Source organism: Mustela nivalis (assembly GCF_964662115.1).
Source record: "Mustela nivalis genome assembly, chromosome: 6".
NCBI classification, from domain to species: Eukaryota; Metazoa; Chordata; class Mammalia; order Carnivora; family Mustelidae; genus Mustela; species Mustela nivalis.
In genome coordinates this window covers 27,614,617-27,629,589 of record NC_139025.1, presented here as the reverse complement: position 1 = coordinate 27,629,589, position 14,973 = coordinate 27,614,617, and the positions used below count along the sequence as shown (strand labels likewise).

The 14,973-nt window shown below is 41.2% G+C and overlaps 1 protein-coding gene across 10 annotated transcripts in view; it reads right to left on the bottom strand.

Moving 5' to 3' along the window:
• Window positions 1-952: 952 nt before the first annotated feature.
• Window positions 953-14,973, bottom strand: part of ZC3H14 (zinc finger CCCH-type containing 14) — a gene marked incomplete at its 3' end in the record, with an annotated part of 53,831 nt that continues 39,810 nt past the window's right edge. For 3 of the 10 annotated variants that reach the window (XM_082733875.1, XM_082733877.1, XM_082733869.1), the window contains 5 exons: window positions 5,314-5,434; window positions 3,851-3,987; window positions 3,467-3,555; window positions 2,599-2,705; window positions 953-2,154 (listed from right to left, as the gene is read on the bottom strand). In XM_082733875.1, coding sequence (XP_082590001.1) covers window positions 2,148-2,154; window positions 2,599-2,705; window positions 3,467-3,555; window positions 3,851-3,987; window positions 5,314-5,434 — 461 coding nt within the window. Of the gene's footprint in view, window positions 2,155-2,594; window positions 2,706-3,466; window positions 3,559-3,850; window positions 3,988-5,313; window positions 5,435-9,464; window positions 9,698-10,467; window positions 10,628-14,973 lie in introns of those variants that run through there. The other 7 variants (XM_082733873.1, XM_082733871.1, XM_082733868.1 and 4 more) reach the window with 4 other exon arrangements.

Below are 14,973 nucleotides of genomic sequence, written 5' to 3'. Positions count from 1 at the left end.
GAAATTACATTTCTATTACAGTACATGTAGAAACACTAATTACAGCCTTAGGTAAGTGATACAGATATAGGACAAAAATGCCTCTGCTGAATTCTCCAAGTAGCCAGCGTTAATGTCTGGTCAGCTTCACAACTAAAACTCGCATTGATCTGAAGTAGTTCTCCCGCCACCCGCCTTGTTTATTCCAGCCATCAGCTAAGGGAAGGTGAATAACCATGACAGGTTATGAAGATTTTGACACAGAGAAATACTTTCGTGTGCAGTATTTTAAGCTCCTGAATTTGTCACCTGAGGCTCTGGCCCCTTCAGTCCTGTTTTTGTACAGAAATACGTGACAAGAGTGCACCACACCTGGTAGCCACCTTGTTCCTTCCCTCGTTACAATGCTTTTTTGATGGTGGTTCATTTTAAAAATTTGTTGGGTAACTTGGTCTAGAGTTAACGTTAGCTTGCCCATAAACCACAGCAGCTAAAAGGTAACACTGAACTCTTAAATGTGTTTCCAGGCAGTGTTTATTAAATGGTAAAACATATCTGACTTTAGCATGTAACTGACTTGTAAAATGGCTGAACCAAACCACTTAGGCCCCATTTCCCATTTATGTTCTTTGTAATGGAATTAGGAATGTCATTTATAGTGATACTAGAAGTCTGAATTTCTAGAAATACACCGTAAGATGCTTTACTTCTTTGTAGAAGGAATTTAAGTAGCACTGGAATGAACAAATGCCTTAAATTCAGAGGAGTCCACTTTTTAGAATGAAGCAGAATGGTCATTTCACCCCAGCCTAACTTCGTGAGAGCTCTGTGTTCTCCTGTGCACTGTCTTTCCTCTTTCAATGTTTCAAGTTTTTTCTTAGGAACTGGCTCAGCAAAGTGCAACTTACAAATGGTTTAATAACTGGTTAATTCTTTCTTCCCCCAGTGGAAAAGCAATGACCACAAAAACAACTGCTCGTTTATATGCTCTTAATCATGGACTTTTTTACACATGTTATCCCTCAGACACATAACTTACAAGTCAATGAACTTTTTTTTCCACAGTTAATTTGATCATGAGAGTGTTTGAGTCTTTATCTCTTTTGCATTAATTCGATCTGTTCTAACCAACTTCTAGCTTATTTTTTAAAAAACTGCTGTACATCAAGTCCTTAAGATCAGTGATCCATTGGTTATTTAATTCTAAAGCATCTGACACTTTTGCCTTAACTATTTCAAAAATCACACACAGAAGACTATGTATTGATTCAGTAGTCCAAAAGTTTAGTCCTGTTTTGCAGTTTACCCATCAGATTTCTGTAATTAGTCATTTAAAATATACTATTTGAATCTAATTTTTACATTTAAAAATTTCCTGTGGTTCTGAAAATGTTATTTTTCAGAATGTGAGATATATGTACAGTTATGATCTTGTGAGCTCAAAGTATGTTTTCTGATACCTTCTGTATATAGCATTGTAAAAAAAAAATTTTGTATAATTTTGTGATAATGCAGCCCCAAAATATTTATTTAAAAAGTGTATGTTAATAGTAAATGAAAGCATTTTAAGGAACTGTTCGATCTTTTTTGCATTTGTCATTCCATTTTAACCCAACCCATCCTATCCCAGAAGGTAAGAACCAACCATCCATTGAAGCAGCACTCAACCCAAGACACCTGTATGATCATGCTTTCAAACTCAATTCACTTAAAATTAAAAAGCAGGACTGAATGACTATTTTATGCTGCCTCCACACTTTGGGCCGCCACTCTGTTTTCACAGTGGATAATCCTTGGGAAAAGGGAACAAAATCCAGTGTTTTAGAATAAGGATGCTCCTCTCTCTCAACACAGAGCAAACTACAGCCCCGCACTGCCACTGTCACCACGGGGTAAATGCGGATACTTGAAATAGCAGTCAGGGTGCAAACACGCCTCCAATGTTTTAATAGAATGTAGCTTTTCCTTGAACGGTCTTTCCACAGTCAAATAACACCCAATGTTAAAACCACTTAATAAACTTACAAACTTGAAAAATTAGACACTTCAGATAGGCAATAAACTTCATATTATGAAAGCAATATATTCCAAGTTTCAAAGGTTTGACAAGTTTTGCAGAATATGTTCACCAGTAGATGGAAATTCCAGTCTTCTGCCAAGTAGGACAGTCATTCACTGAGTAAACAAAAAATTTTAATTAACTGCTTTATGTTCATACATACCCAGCTAAGGAGTATTTTCACACAATATTTGTTCTACAGATTACAATATGTAAATACCAGATTTTTAAAAAATTATATAAAAGCTACATAAAAGATAATGATGGCATGTATTTAAATTTATAGGCCATACTAAAGCTTTCTGAAACTCTCTTCCAATGATTGATATTACTAATGCCAAGAAAACTGACGTGAGATTTGTAAGCAGTGTATATACAGAAGGTAAATCTGATCTGGAGATACCTAGGTGGATAAGCAATCACTGGTAAAACGGAAGTTGGAAACATTTTCCAAGGACCCTGTATAATTGAAACAGGTGAGAAAAATCAAAGTGATCATTTCCCCCTAATCTGTAGACTTACAAATCTAAGAAACCATTAGAAAGACTTTTAATTTTTACCTGGTTTGAGGTCGAATCCATTTCAAGGCATGTCGTGGTGGCACAGTAATGGTGGGATGATAAAATGTGCAGTCGGGTCTTGTACACTGAGTGTTAAACCTGCAGTGCTAAATACAAACAACAATCTCAACATCTGCAAAGCTAATACCAGTAAAAACAGGGCAACACGAGAGAAACATTTAATGGGGCAAGAGATACAGATATTTTAATACTAAAACCCTGACAAATGACCCCCTTCTCCAACACAAAATTCTAGTCAAAGATTTCAAAAGGAACCTCAGGATACAATACAGACTTCTAATCACCCCGCACACTGGCCCAACATCCCTTCCATCCATCGTACCCCGGACGCCTTCATGCACAGCCGGCCGCAGCCGGGGGAAACGATGGCCAGGGCGCGCATTCCCGCTGACCGCCCGGACAGGGGGAGACATGCCGATCGTCACACACAGAACATTACAGCCATCAGCGGAAGTACTACTGGACCTCATCATCTCAGTTTCTGACACGAGGTGGAATGTTTTAGAATAAGGATGCTCCTCTCTCTCAAAAAAACCCCACCCACATGCTTAAGCGTAGAGCAGAACGGAAACTAAGCAAAGGGAAGCTTCCCCCCGAAAGCCTAGAATATTAACCTCTGTTTCAGACCTCTTATCTTAAGGGACCAGCTGGGGGCTCATACAACTAAGAACCTCAACGTCTTAAAGACCATAACATTAACTCTAACAAAAACAGAGACTGGGAGATGGGGGGTAGGGGGCAGGGGAAGACCATGGACATACAAGATACCCAATTTGCTAGTGCTTTTACAGGCCTCAGAATGGAAAAGTTCCCACTAAATCATTTTTGGGAAAATGAAAATTCTTACTTTTGGATGATAGAAGGGACATTCCATTTTCTTACAAGCAGGGAAATAACGGCACAGTTGACTACTAGAAGGTGATGCTGGTGTTGCAACTGCTGACAAAAATAAGAAGATTGATCAAATTTGGCAAAATAATTTGTAATGCAATATACTGATGTTTTTATGAAAACCATTTTAAAAATATGAGAAGATTTATATATTCATAAGATAAAATACTTCAGAATGGTACCAAATAGGCACATTTGCTCTTTAAAAAGACTGGTTAGGTTAATGGATTCTGGCATGATAATTTATAAAACTCTTACCTTTTTTTTTCTTTAAAACAGTTTATAATCACAAAATATTTTCCATTTTTTACCTACTAGAGTAGTGCACAATGTCACTAACCTGGTTTTGGAGGCAGTACTGGAATTCTTCTACTCATGTGAGTGAAGGGACAATCTGGCTTAGTACATTTTGCATCATATTTACAATTTGGATGAACAAATAAACATTTTTCAGCAAATTTACAATTGGGGAAGGCTCTATAAAACAAAAACATTTTTCACATTTATTCTCAGTGCATGATTAGTTTTGTTTTTCGGTTTTTTGTTGGTTTTTTTTTTTTGTAGAGGCTCCTTACTCTCTCTCACTACTTGTTTTGAGAAACAGAACAGAAACGAGGGAAACTCAATTTTTTCTTAAACTAAGCTCTATGTTCAACTTGGGACTTGAAATCACAACCCAGAAATCAAGAACTGCATGCTCTACCGACTGAGCCAAACAGATGTCCAGGAAGCTCAATTTTTAAATGAGGCCAGGGCGCCTGGGTGGCTCAGTGGGTTAAAGCCTCTGCCTTCAGGTCGGGTCATGATCCCATGATCAGGGTCCTGGGATCGAGCCCCCATCGGGCTCTCTGCTCAGCAGGTAGTCTGCTTCCCCCTCTCTCTCTGCCTACTTGTAATCTCCATCTGTCAAATAAATAAAAAAAATCTTAAAAAAAAAAAATGAGGCCAGGTTTGGGGTGCCTCGGTGGCTCAGTCAGTTAAGCTTCTGCTTTTGGCTCAGTTCAAGATCCCAGGGTCCTAGGATCAACCCCTGCATCAGGCTCCCTGCTCAATAGGGAGTCTGCTTCTCCCTCTCCCTCTGCCCTTTCTCAAATGAATAAATAAAAAATTAAGAATTAAAAAAAAAGTAAAAAGAAAAAATGAGGCCAGATTTCAAAAAAGGACACAGTAATCTATTCCGAAGTCTAAGGCAGTAACAGATTTTCAACTCAAACCATGACCCTGAAAGACAAAAGGGTTTTTTGTGTTAAAAATCAGACCATTTCCCCTGTTAGATACTTTATGAAGTGAACTCAATCTACTGAGCATAATATATGTACAACGCACTGCTCCAAAAAGACTCATTCTGTGGTCTCCCTCCATGTACATCCATATTATTCTTACACCCAAACTCCCTTAAAGGAGTCAAAACATGGAGTTCTGTTTTGTTTTTATCTAAAAGCCATCCTCAAAGGTCATGCCATCAAGTCCAAAATGTTCTGTCATTAACTGTAACTAATTTTGTCCCCAGTGCCTTGGCAGTTGTGGATATGGACATGGACGTGAACACGATGCACTCAAACCAGCGCAGTTAGAGAACTCTCTCCTTAAATGTACAGAAGCCTTCTCTCATCTCCCTGCTCCCCTAAACACACACACATGTATTACACATGGATGCTATTCTGGGAGGGCAACCATGAAGTGTCATTGCATTTAGTTATACGAATCAACCATGTCCACAGAAAAGAAAAACAAACAGAATAAGATCTAAGATCTAGAAATTAACCCAAAGATCAGAATCAGCTTGCTGCAGCTACTACTCACTTGCACGGTGAAACAGGATGATGGTAAGCACACTCATCCCCATTTTTACAGGCAGGCCAGTACTTGCAACGCTCCAGAAGTTTTTCGGGTTTCTGGACCACACTCAGTTCACTCATCTCAGCTAAAAAGGGGAAAAAAGTTAAAAGTATCTCATTAATTAAGATCAATTCAGTACATGGCACCTTTAATACATTTCCCTCAAAACCCAGTCTTAAAATCTTATGTTCTTCTATGTCACAATCATACAAAACAGTTCAATATTCTAGTTAACGGAGGTAAGAGCCTGCTAGAAAAGGTCAGCAGGAAGGGGACTGCAGTTCTCACTGTGAGAGGCAAACCAGATAGAGACACTGCAACTACAGCCAGAGTTCTCACCCTAAACTCCAATGCTCAATATTATTTCAGAGATGAATTAAAATATGAGAGAGAAGGTGAGAGAGAGGAAAGAACGTCCAAGTAGGGAACCAATAAAATGAAATGAAAACTGCAAACACAAGGTGAAAAACAATGTGAACCAGGGCACCTGGGTGACTCAGTCAGTTAAGCATCCAACTTTGGCTCAGGTCATGATCTTGGGGTCCTGGAATCAAGCCTACCAGGGAGTTGGATTGAGGATTATTTCTCCCTCTCCACCTGCCCCTCCCCCTCCTCATATTCTCTCAAATAAATCAAACTTAAAAAAAAAAAAAAAAGAATGTGAACAAATACAAATATGTTCAGACATTGTAAGAGATACATACACAAAAGTATTCGCACTCACTGAGGTATACACAGTTTGTTGTTAAGTCCACGTGGTAAACTCACATCAGTATGAGGAAAAGTTTTTTGCTTACAGTGGGTTACAATGGGCCATTACCTACAGCGACCCACTAGATCACCCATCAGTGAGTCTGGCTGGGTGTGAGATGACTGGTGACCGACAGCCTTGGTGAGGGGAAGTAAAGGCAGGTAAAAGCAAGAGGAGAGCAAGTGTATGCATCATCCATAGGGCTCACTGCCTGCTACTCCCTTGCGAGGTCATGTCCAATGACAATGTCAATTACTAGAGTGTGGGAAAGTGGGCCCCATGTTGCCAGACTGTTTCCTGATTCAGAGAAAGCAAAAAACCATTTCATATGACATACAAAGTTTAAATCCGGGCAACTAATGCCCATGTAAAATGTAAAAAAGCCTAATAAATTCACACCCAAAGGCGATAATGACCTGCCAACTTCTGGACCAAGACATCCTAGCTTAAAAAGAACAAAAAAGAAAAAGAAAGGAAAAAAAAACAAGCATCATGGGTGTTACAAATTAGGATTCACATTCCTAATTATAAAAGCAAATATCACTTCAACCACATTGCTCTAGTCCTCTTGCCTGAGCTCAGGCCAGTTCAAATTTGGCTCTGTAACTTAGCTGAGCTAGAGACTTTGGACAAGTCTCACCTAGTACCTCAACTTCAGTTTCCTTATCAAAGCAAAAAGAAAATAATGTCTTCCTTAGAGTCTTGTAATTGAATGGAAACAAAAATACAAAGTAGGCAACCAATCAAAACGTAACAGGGCAGCAGCTTACTGAGAACTTACTGATCTAGTGACCCAACCTCAGTCCTCATCACAGGAGAACATCCTGGATCCCAGACAGGAGGACCATCAAAGAGGCACCTGGGTGGCCCAGTCAGTTAAGTGTCTGCCTTCAGCTCATGTCATGATCCCAGGGTCTGGGGAATCGAGCCCTGCACCAGGCTTCCTGCTTAGTGGGGAGTCTGCTTCTGCCTCTGCCCCTCCCCTCTGCTCATGCTGTCTCAAATAAATAAAATCTTGAAAATAAAATTTTAAAAAACCCACAACTATGTCTAATATATAGCTTTCCATGCTACTTTTAAAATAGTAAATAGCTCCAGGATATAAAGGCATCCTTAGTCTCCAATAAAATCCTTGCATGCAGTTTTCTCCAGTTTTAAGTCTTTCTGATATCCTGCCTACAGGAAATGTGTCTTACCCTCCTCCTAAAGAACATACTTTAGACTATGATATACACGTGGAAACCCACGCCAAATGAAAGAAGTTAACAGAATACCCAAGAGCAGATTGGCTGGAAAATGAGGTAGATAGATACTCGTGGGCAGTATTAAAGAAGTTAAATACTTCATAAGGAAACATGATCTTCCTAATGGAAATGTCATATAATCAGAGGTCTTGATTCTGGTTTACCCCCAACATTATAACCTCATAAGCCATTAAAACTTTTCCTGTTTTAAGTTTTAAGATGAGGCAAATTCACTTTTTATTCCAAGCTATAAACTTGCACTGCCATTCGGGGGGGAGGGGGAGTGCTGTTGTTAGCATCCTTGAAACACTGGACAAAAACTCAGCAAAAGCAATCACCAAGTTTCAAATTCCCTGGATGGAGGGGAAGAGTAAGAAAGACCAGAGCCTCTCTGTGACTGTTATTCAGTCTCTTGGGCCTCACTTACATTCTAACCACTACAAAGCTTCATTCTTGAGCAGCAGCTAAACGCTGAGAGTCCCAGATCAAAGCACTGGCACAGGAGGCTCCCCGCTCATCCGCCTGGCCTCCAGAAGGGCTAAGGCACTTGTGAAACCAAGACAAGAAGTCTAATGTGTTATTTACTGGGGGCACTGCAAGGACATATACACCAATAAAGCCTAATATGGACATCTGCATTTAAACAAAGTACGACCCTAACTTCTTCTCTCACGTGAGACAAAATATACAGGGTCAGAAATCTATACTGCATAACTATGGTAATTCTTTTTTTTTTTTTTTTAAAGATTTTATTTATTTATTTGACAGAGAGAAATCACAAGTAGATGGAGAGGCAGGCAGAGAGAGAGAGAGAGGGAAGCAGGCTCTCTGCTGAGCAGGGAGCCCGATGCGGGACTCCAACCCAGGACTCTGAGATCATGACCTAAGCCGAAGGCAGCAGCTTAACCCACTGAGCCACCCAGGCGCCCAATTATGGTAATTCTTAACCACCTCTGTTACCATTTACAAATTTTTTCTTCCTTTTTATAGGGTCAGACTTCCAATTCCCTCCACCAACCCAAACTAGGACATTTGGGGATGCCTGGGTGGCTCAGTGGGTCAAGCCTCTGCCTTCGGCTCAGGTCATGATCACAGGGTCCTGGGATCAAGCCCTGCATCGGGCTCTCTGCTCAGCAGGGAACCTGCTTCCCCCCACTCCGCCTGCCTCTCTGCCTACTTGTGATCTGTCAAATAAAATCTTAAAAACAAAACAACAGCAAAAAAACCTAGGACATTACATTATTAACTCAGCCTAAAAGTATTCAGCTCAACAGCAGTATCTCCTCACTCACTCATGATCTCCCTCTAAAGGCTATTATCTTTTTAGGACCTGAAAAAGGTACTGACTGCATCTTCATGTCTCTGCCAAGACTGACTTGGAAAAATACCAAAACGCATTACTGTTTTTTCTTTTGATACTATTCTTTTTTAAGTTTTAATAATTGTCTCCCCTCCCAATGAAGGAGTTTTTCAACATTTTACAAGGTACAAGGAACGTGACTACCATTCTCTTGTCACAAATGAAAAGGTCCAGCAGTATGTGCACCTGACAGTAGGTCTGGGGAGAGAACGATCCATCTGCCTAAAAGCAGGCTGTTATCTGAGGAGTTCATCTCGTTCCTACTAAATACTATTAATTAATTTAAACATAAGGCTTTGCTAAACTTCCAAGCAGTATCTTGATAGATTAGGTGAGAAACTCCTTTTAAGGGAATTTCAAAGAGGTATGAACAGAATCAAAATGCAAATTCATTTTTCTGCCAATTATAAGAGACTATTACTGTTACAACAAAAGGAAAGTAACAAGTGTAGTTTCTAAAGGGAGAAAGGAAGCAAGGTATGAAGAATGACGGCTGAGCCTTTCATAAGCATGGTTCCGAGGTACTTTGGCTCTCAGGGCTAAAGCCGACCGTAGCACGGGAGCCGGGAGCCCATACAGAACACACGGACGACAGTCTCACATGAACTCATTTTGTCTGAGAGAAGAAAAAAGGCCGCTACTGAATTATGAGAAAGAGCAAGGCCTCTACCCAGAATGCATCCCAGGTAGAGAGACCGGGCCCAGATTCCCTGCACAATGACAGCACCCTGGAAAGGGAAAATCTGAGCTCTCAACACACCATTTGGAAAGCTACCATCTGGGTCATCGAGCTGCCTGCTCGTCAAGTGCAAGTGCTGTGGGTGGAGGAGACCTCTGAGTCCCTTGTTTGAGGCTGCAGTTTGGTTTACAGGTTTCACTCCTTCAAAGCACATGTCCTCCTCTTGATCTGACATGTATCCTGGGGGGCTGGGGACACCATCCAGCGTCACTATAAACTTGGGACTTGCAGGTTTATCTGGTTGTACAAGATCTCTGCCAGACAGATAGAAAATACCATAGAATTAGGGAAACAAACACAAAACGCTGAGCCTCCTACAGTGCTCTTCAGCAGAACTATCGCTCCCTTACTTGGTGGTGGTCTCTTCAGTAGGAAAAAACCAAACACACAAACTCGGTAGGCCTTCCAGGAATGGCCTGCTTGGCTCCCGCCAACACACCACGGCGATGGCCAGTTGCTGTGGCGGCATCACCAGTGACCCTCCAGGCTGCACTAAGGACAATCTCCCCTCCACCCTGAACATCATCATCCACTGGATCTCCATAGGGTCACATGGAAATAAACTGGAAAATCCGCATCTACGCTCAGATCACATAGCCAGCAGTTCCGTATTTACACTGATTTTATTATCGGTACATCTGTTCCTTCATAGAATATTTAGTCCATTTTCTAAGGGAGGCATCACCCCAACCCAATCTGCTAATTCTCTGCGCAGAGATTTCCTGATGTGATCACGTGACTTTTAAATTTCATTTCCTGAATGTGCTTTAAGGAAAGAATCTTATTTACAAAGCTAAATCATACATGGACTTCTTTGCAAGTTAACGGATTTCTGAACAAGAAAGAGGAACTGGGATTTCTGAAAACTGAATGGGCTTACTATTTATGCATGGCCTAATGACTGACCCAATAAAAGCACTCTGCACTGGGGGCAAGGACGGGAGGAGGGGAGCTGGGAACGAACAGTTAAGCTGCACTATCTCATCAACACAAAAAAGCTACACAAGAAAAAGAAACCATCTACCGTGTCTGCATAAGGTGTCCTGAAAGTACCCGAAGGGTATCTGCAGTCTTCATCCCCGACTCTTGGTTTGGTGCCACTACTATTTCCTCAGACAGCTTTGGCTTCTTCAGAATAAATGATCTTGTGTCTGCATGGACCATGGATTCCATGTCATAGTAATCTGAGCCAAAAAAATTGGCCATAAATGTTTACTTCTGAATATACCTTGCATTCCCAACATCACACATGTGAGAAGAACGTCAACCTTTTATATAATTTGTAATATTTTCAAAGGAAAATCACAATAGTTCTACCCAGGAATAGCGCTACAATTCTGTGCCAAACACCTTTTCAAGAAGTATTCCTTTCCTCATAACAGCCCATTACATAAGCCTTCTAATCAATACTCCCTGCCTACAGTACAGAACGGTTTTTATGTGAGACATCTAATGGGATATGAACAATATAAACTTACTCTAAGTACAACAGTATCTTCTAAAATTATAAACAAAACCCCTCATATTCCCTCAAACCATGATACTGAGGCTGCTTAAAAATTTTTCTCAAAATTTTCTTTTGTTCATTTTGCACAGTACCACTGAGAGAGAACACGTTCTGACGAAAACAATTCATCAGGTGTAATTTCTGTCTGGTTGTACTGAGAAGACTGTATTGGAAAGGAATTAAGATGAATGGGCATTTTAAAAAAATACAGCAAAGCAAACAATGACCTTCAGGGCAAATAGCCACAGTTCATGCCATCTATAATATGCTTCTTAACCCTATTTCATAAAATATGCCAAGAGCCCAGACTGGAGACAGCTGACCTATCGATATATGCCATCAATTGACAAGTTAATGAGTTGCACTTCTCTTAAGGTTAATAGGCAAATAAGAGATGAAAATCCACAGGATGTCCATTCATGTTCATTCAACTGAACAAATCCAAAACCTGAGAACTGAACACTGAGCTGGGTACAAAGAAGAAAAAAGTAGAAAGGTAGATGTGCAAACAATTTCAAAACAGCACACCCAAAAAGCTAATCCTAAGAGAGTAAGTACAAGGTTTTGGCAAGAATACAGGAAACCACTCCAGCTGAGCAATCAAGACAAAGGCTACAGACGAAGGACAATTGAAGACGTTGAAGTAAATGAGCAGGAGTAACCAGAGCGGGGAGCGAGGAGCCAGACAATAAACAGAGCGTTGCAGGCAAAGAAAACCGCATGGAAAAAGGCAAAGGCTTTCATGAGACACAAGGAATCTAAGACCTGCTGAGACACAAGGAATCTAAGACCTGCTGAGAAATGTGGTGTGGCTGAGGGCTGTGGCTGGGGTGGGGTGAGTGGCAGGGAAGGCTGAGGCATAAAGGATCTTGTATGTGTGTCAATGGCTTTGGATTCTGATCTAGAAGTGTTCAAGAATTATGAGAGGTTTCTAAGGAGGGAAATGATACAATCAGACTGGTTTTTAGAACAGGCAGAATTAAGAATGGACTGTAGTCCGAGAACTCAATTACCAGGCAGTTGCCCAGAGGAGACAGTGAGGCTCCAAATTAAGATTCTCAACTCTGCCCTCCTGGAACCCACACACAAGGGAGAGAAGATACACCGCACACACCTCAGCAGCACCAGCACCTCACAGCAGCTGCATGTCCAAGTCCCAGCCTAGGAATGAGGCTGAGCATGCCGGCCCCTGTGAGGGCCGGAGAGCATGAAGACGCAGATGGAGCAGAGTGGTAGACGAGAAAGCGGACACAGGAGAGAGAGGACAGGAGAAAGAACAGATTTAAAAGGGGGCAGGATAAATTTCAATTTTATATTTATTTAGTATGAAGTCTTTGTGGGGCTCTCAGATGTTTAGAAGTTGAAATGAGAGAGAAATAAGAGAAGCGCTGAAGGTAAAAGAAGTGTTCCATCAAAGCACATATATAGCGCTGCCACGTCTCACGAAGAGCCTGAAAAGGATACTTCCCTCCTCTGACCAACATGCAACTCGCTGTTCTTCAGTGACTCTCAGAGGGCTCCCAGCTAGCAAAGGTAGACTCGACAATTTAGTCCAAGGCTGCTGCCCTCCTTCTTACCATCCAGCCCTTTACGAGGCAAAGCAGTTCTACCAGTTTGTATCTTGGGAGAATATAAAAAGATGAAAATAATGCTAAGGGTAGGACACACGATGAAATGATCATTTTAAGCGTTAATAGAGGAGGAGAAGAGATGCTACAGGAGAATGACATGGAATTACAGAAGAGACATCATGAAGTCCTGGAAGCCAAACAAAGACTTAAGAAAACATGGGAACGACATGTCATATGCTATAGAGTTTAGCAAAGTGGGCACTGAAAACAGCTTTTCATTCCACTAAGCCACTAGTCACCTCTGCAAGATTTACGTTATCACCTGGGTCAAAGAGAAGCAGACAGATGTGAGAGTTAGTGACATCTTCTGGGTACAGACCACAGGCTGAATCCATGCATTTGGTTTCCTCCTAAAACCCCACTAAAATGTCAACAAAGGGTTAATTTATTGGAAGATAAACTCACAAAGAAAATAACTGTTTAAGAGCAGACATCCAGATTTTCAAAGTGAAAAACTAAGATCTTCAAAAGCCAAGTCTTAAGCCAATAATGAAGTAATTCAGTGTGGATCCGAAGATTCTCCAAAGGCTGGGTAACCAACCGGCAGCACAGGGGACCTTGGAAAAAAGGGGAAGTCAAGGCCGAACCAGGTGTGTTCAAGTGTCCATTCCAGAAGCAATTATGTCTTCTTAAACTCAGAATCTGTTTTCTTCATTTCTGATCCCTATCACACCCATTCCCCAACCTATCTATATTCAAGTCTTTTGGAATAACTGGGAGACATGCTTTCCCATTGGTCAATGTTGGAGAGGCCTACAAATGAAGCATCATGGTCTTTGACAGAATAGTGCTACAACAAAACAAGCTAAATGTATACTATTAAAATTTTTAAAAGCATTTAGATTTCCTGATAACCCTTTGACTATTTTCTCCCTTGGAGAAGAGTGGAGCTTAAGACTCCTGAAAAGGTCAAAACAGAGAGTCTTTGGAACAAGGAATGCCAGCCACACAGAAAGAAGTACCATTTTGAAAACAGGGAGGCGGTCTTAAGCAAACATCACATGGTAACTGAAGTTGAAGTGCCTCCCCCAGCCCCTTTTCCTCACCTAGCTCCCAGAACACTGGCAGCCAATCCACTACTTTGAAAGATCTTTCTTTGGAGAAGCGAACCACTGCAAGAGGAAAAGCCTAAAGACAGTAACCTCGGGGTGCTCCTGTATTAGACAAGAAAAATGACTTTCCATTGTAGAATCTATATTCAAATGTGAAGTCAAAAGCCCACCACCCTGACTAATGAACCCAGAATGCCAATTAGCTTTCCCACTCATAAATATAAGACAATCAAGGATCCTCAGACACCTGAGGAAAACCTATCACAAAAGACAGCAACTGAAACAAACAACTTGGAGAAAATAAGACTAAGAAGGGAGGGGAAAAAATACCCCAAAATATCTTTAATATCCTCAGAGAAATAAGAGCGTTGCATACATATGAAACAAAGTCAGTATGTGAAAAATAAAAGGAATATGCAGAAACAAGAGGGCTCTCACAAATAAAAACCATCACAAGAGGTAAGCCAAGAAAGCAGTACATGCAGTACCTCATAAGCCTCATAGAACTAGATGCTTCAAACTGTACATGCACCATGGAAAAAAAGAAAAGTTAAAGAAACAAAAAAAGAATGTGCAAGTCCCAATGAAATGGATACAACATACACAGAGCCTAGCTGCCAAACATTTTGAAATACCCTAATGTGGGAAGCAGAATGGAATGTGGAGAGATGACAGGGCAAAATCAAGGATGGAGAGTATCTAACACTTTGACAGAAGAAAGGAGAAGCCAGGAGAGAGGCAAAGACTGAAACTATAGGAGTGTGGGGCTACTCCAGTCTTCAACAACTGGGGAGGATCTGGTGTCTAGGTGGAACCCTGAGAGAGGACAAGTTCCTCTTTCTGAGACAGAGCTAGGTGGGGTAAGGGGATATACCTACTGACTCTGGAGGCCTGACCAAAGGAGTAGAAGAGCCACAGGGAGGGGTCAAGGCACCAGAAATTCCAACAACGGGTAGGGATAGGGGAAACAGAAAAAAAGAAGGTTTCCAAATTTAAGATCGCAGGTACCCAATGACTCCCTTCATGTAGGCAACGAACATTTACTGGGGACTGTACATGCATCTGGCAGAGGCTGGGCACTGGAGAATGTGGAGAATGCAGAGATAAGTAAGGCAATCACCCCCTGTCCTGAAGTAGGCCCTGGCATATATGTCTAGGCTGGGCAAAGGGGGGGGGCAGGCAAAAAATTAAGCTACGGGGGCTCTAAGAACAACATGTTCTTGGTGTGGCCCTGGTAAGGAGATTCTAAAGTGAAATAAGTGAGAATAAGGCTGAAAAGACAACAGGACAGTAAAGCAGGGCAAAACATTGTAAAGTAGGGTAGAAAGGAGAGAGGGTAG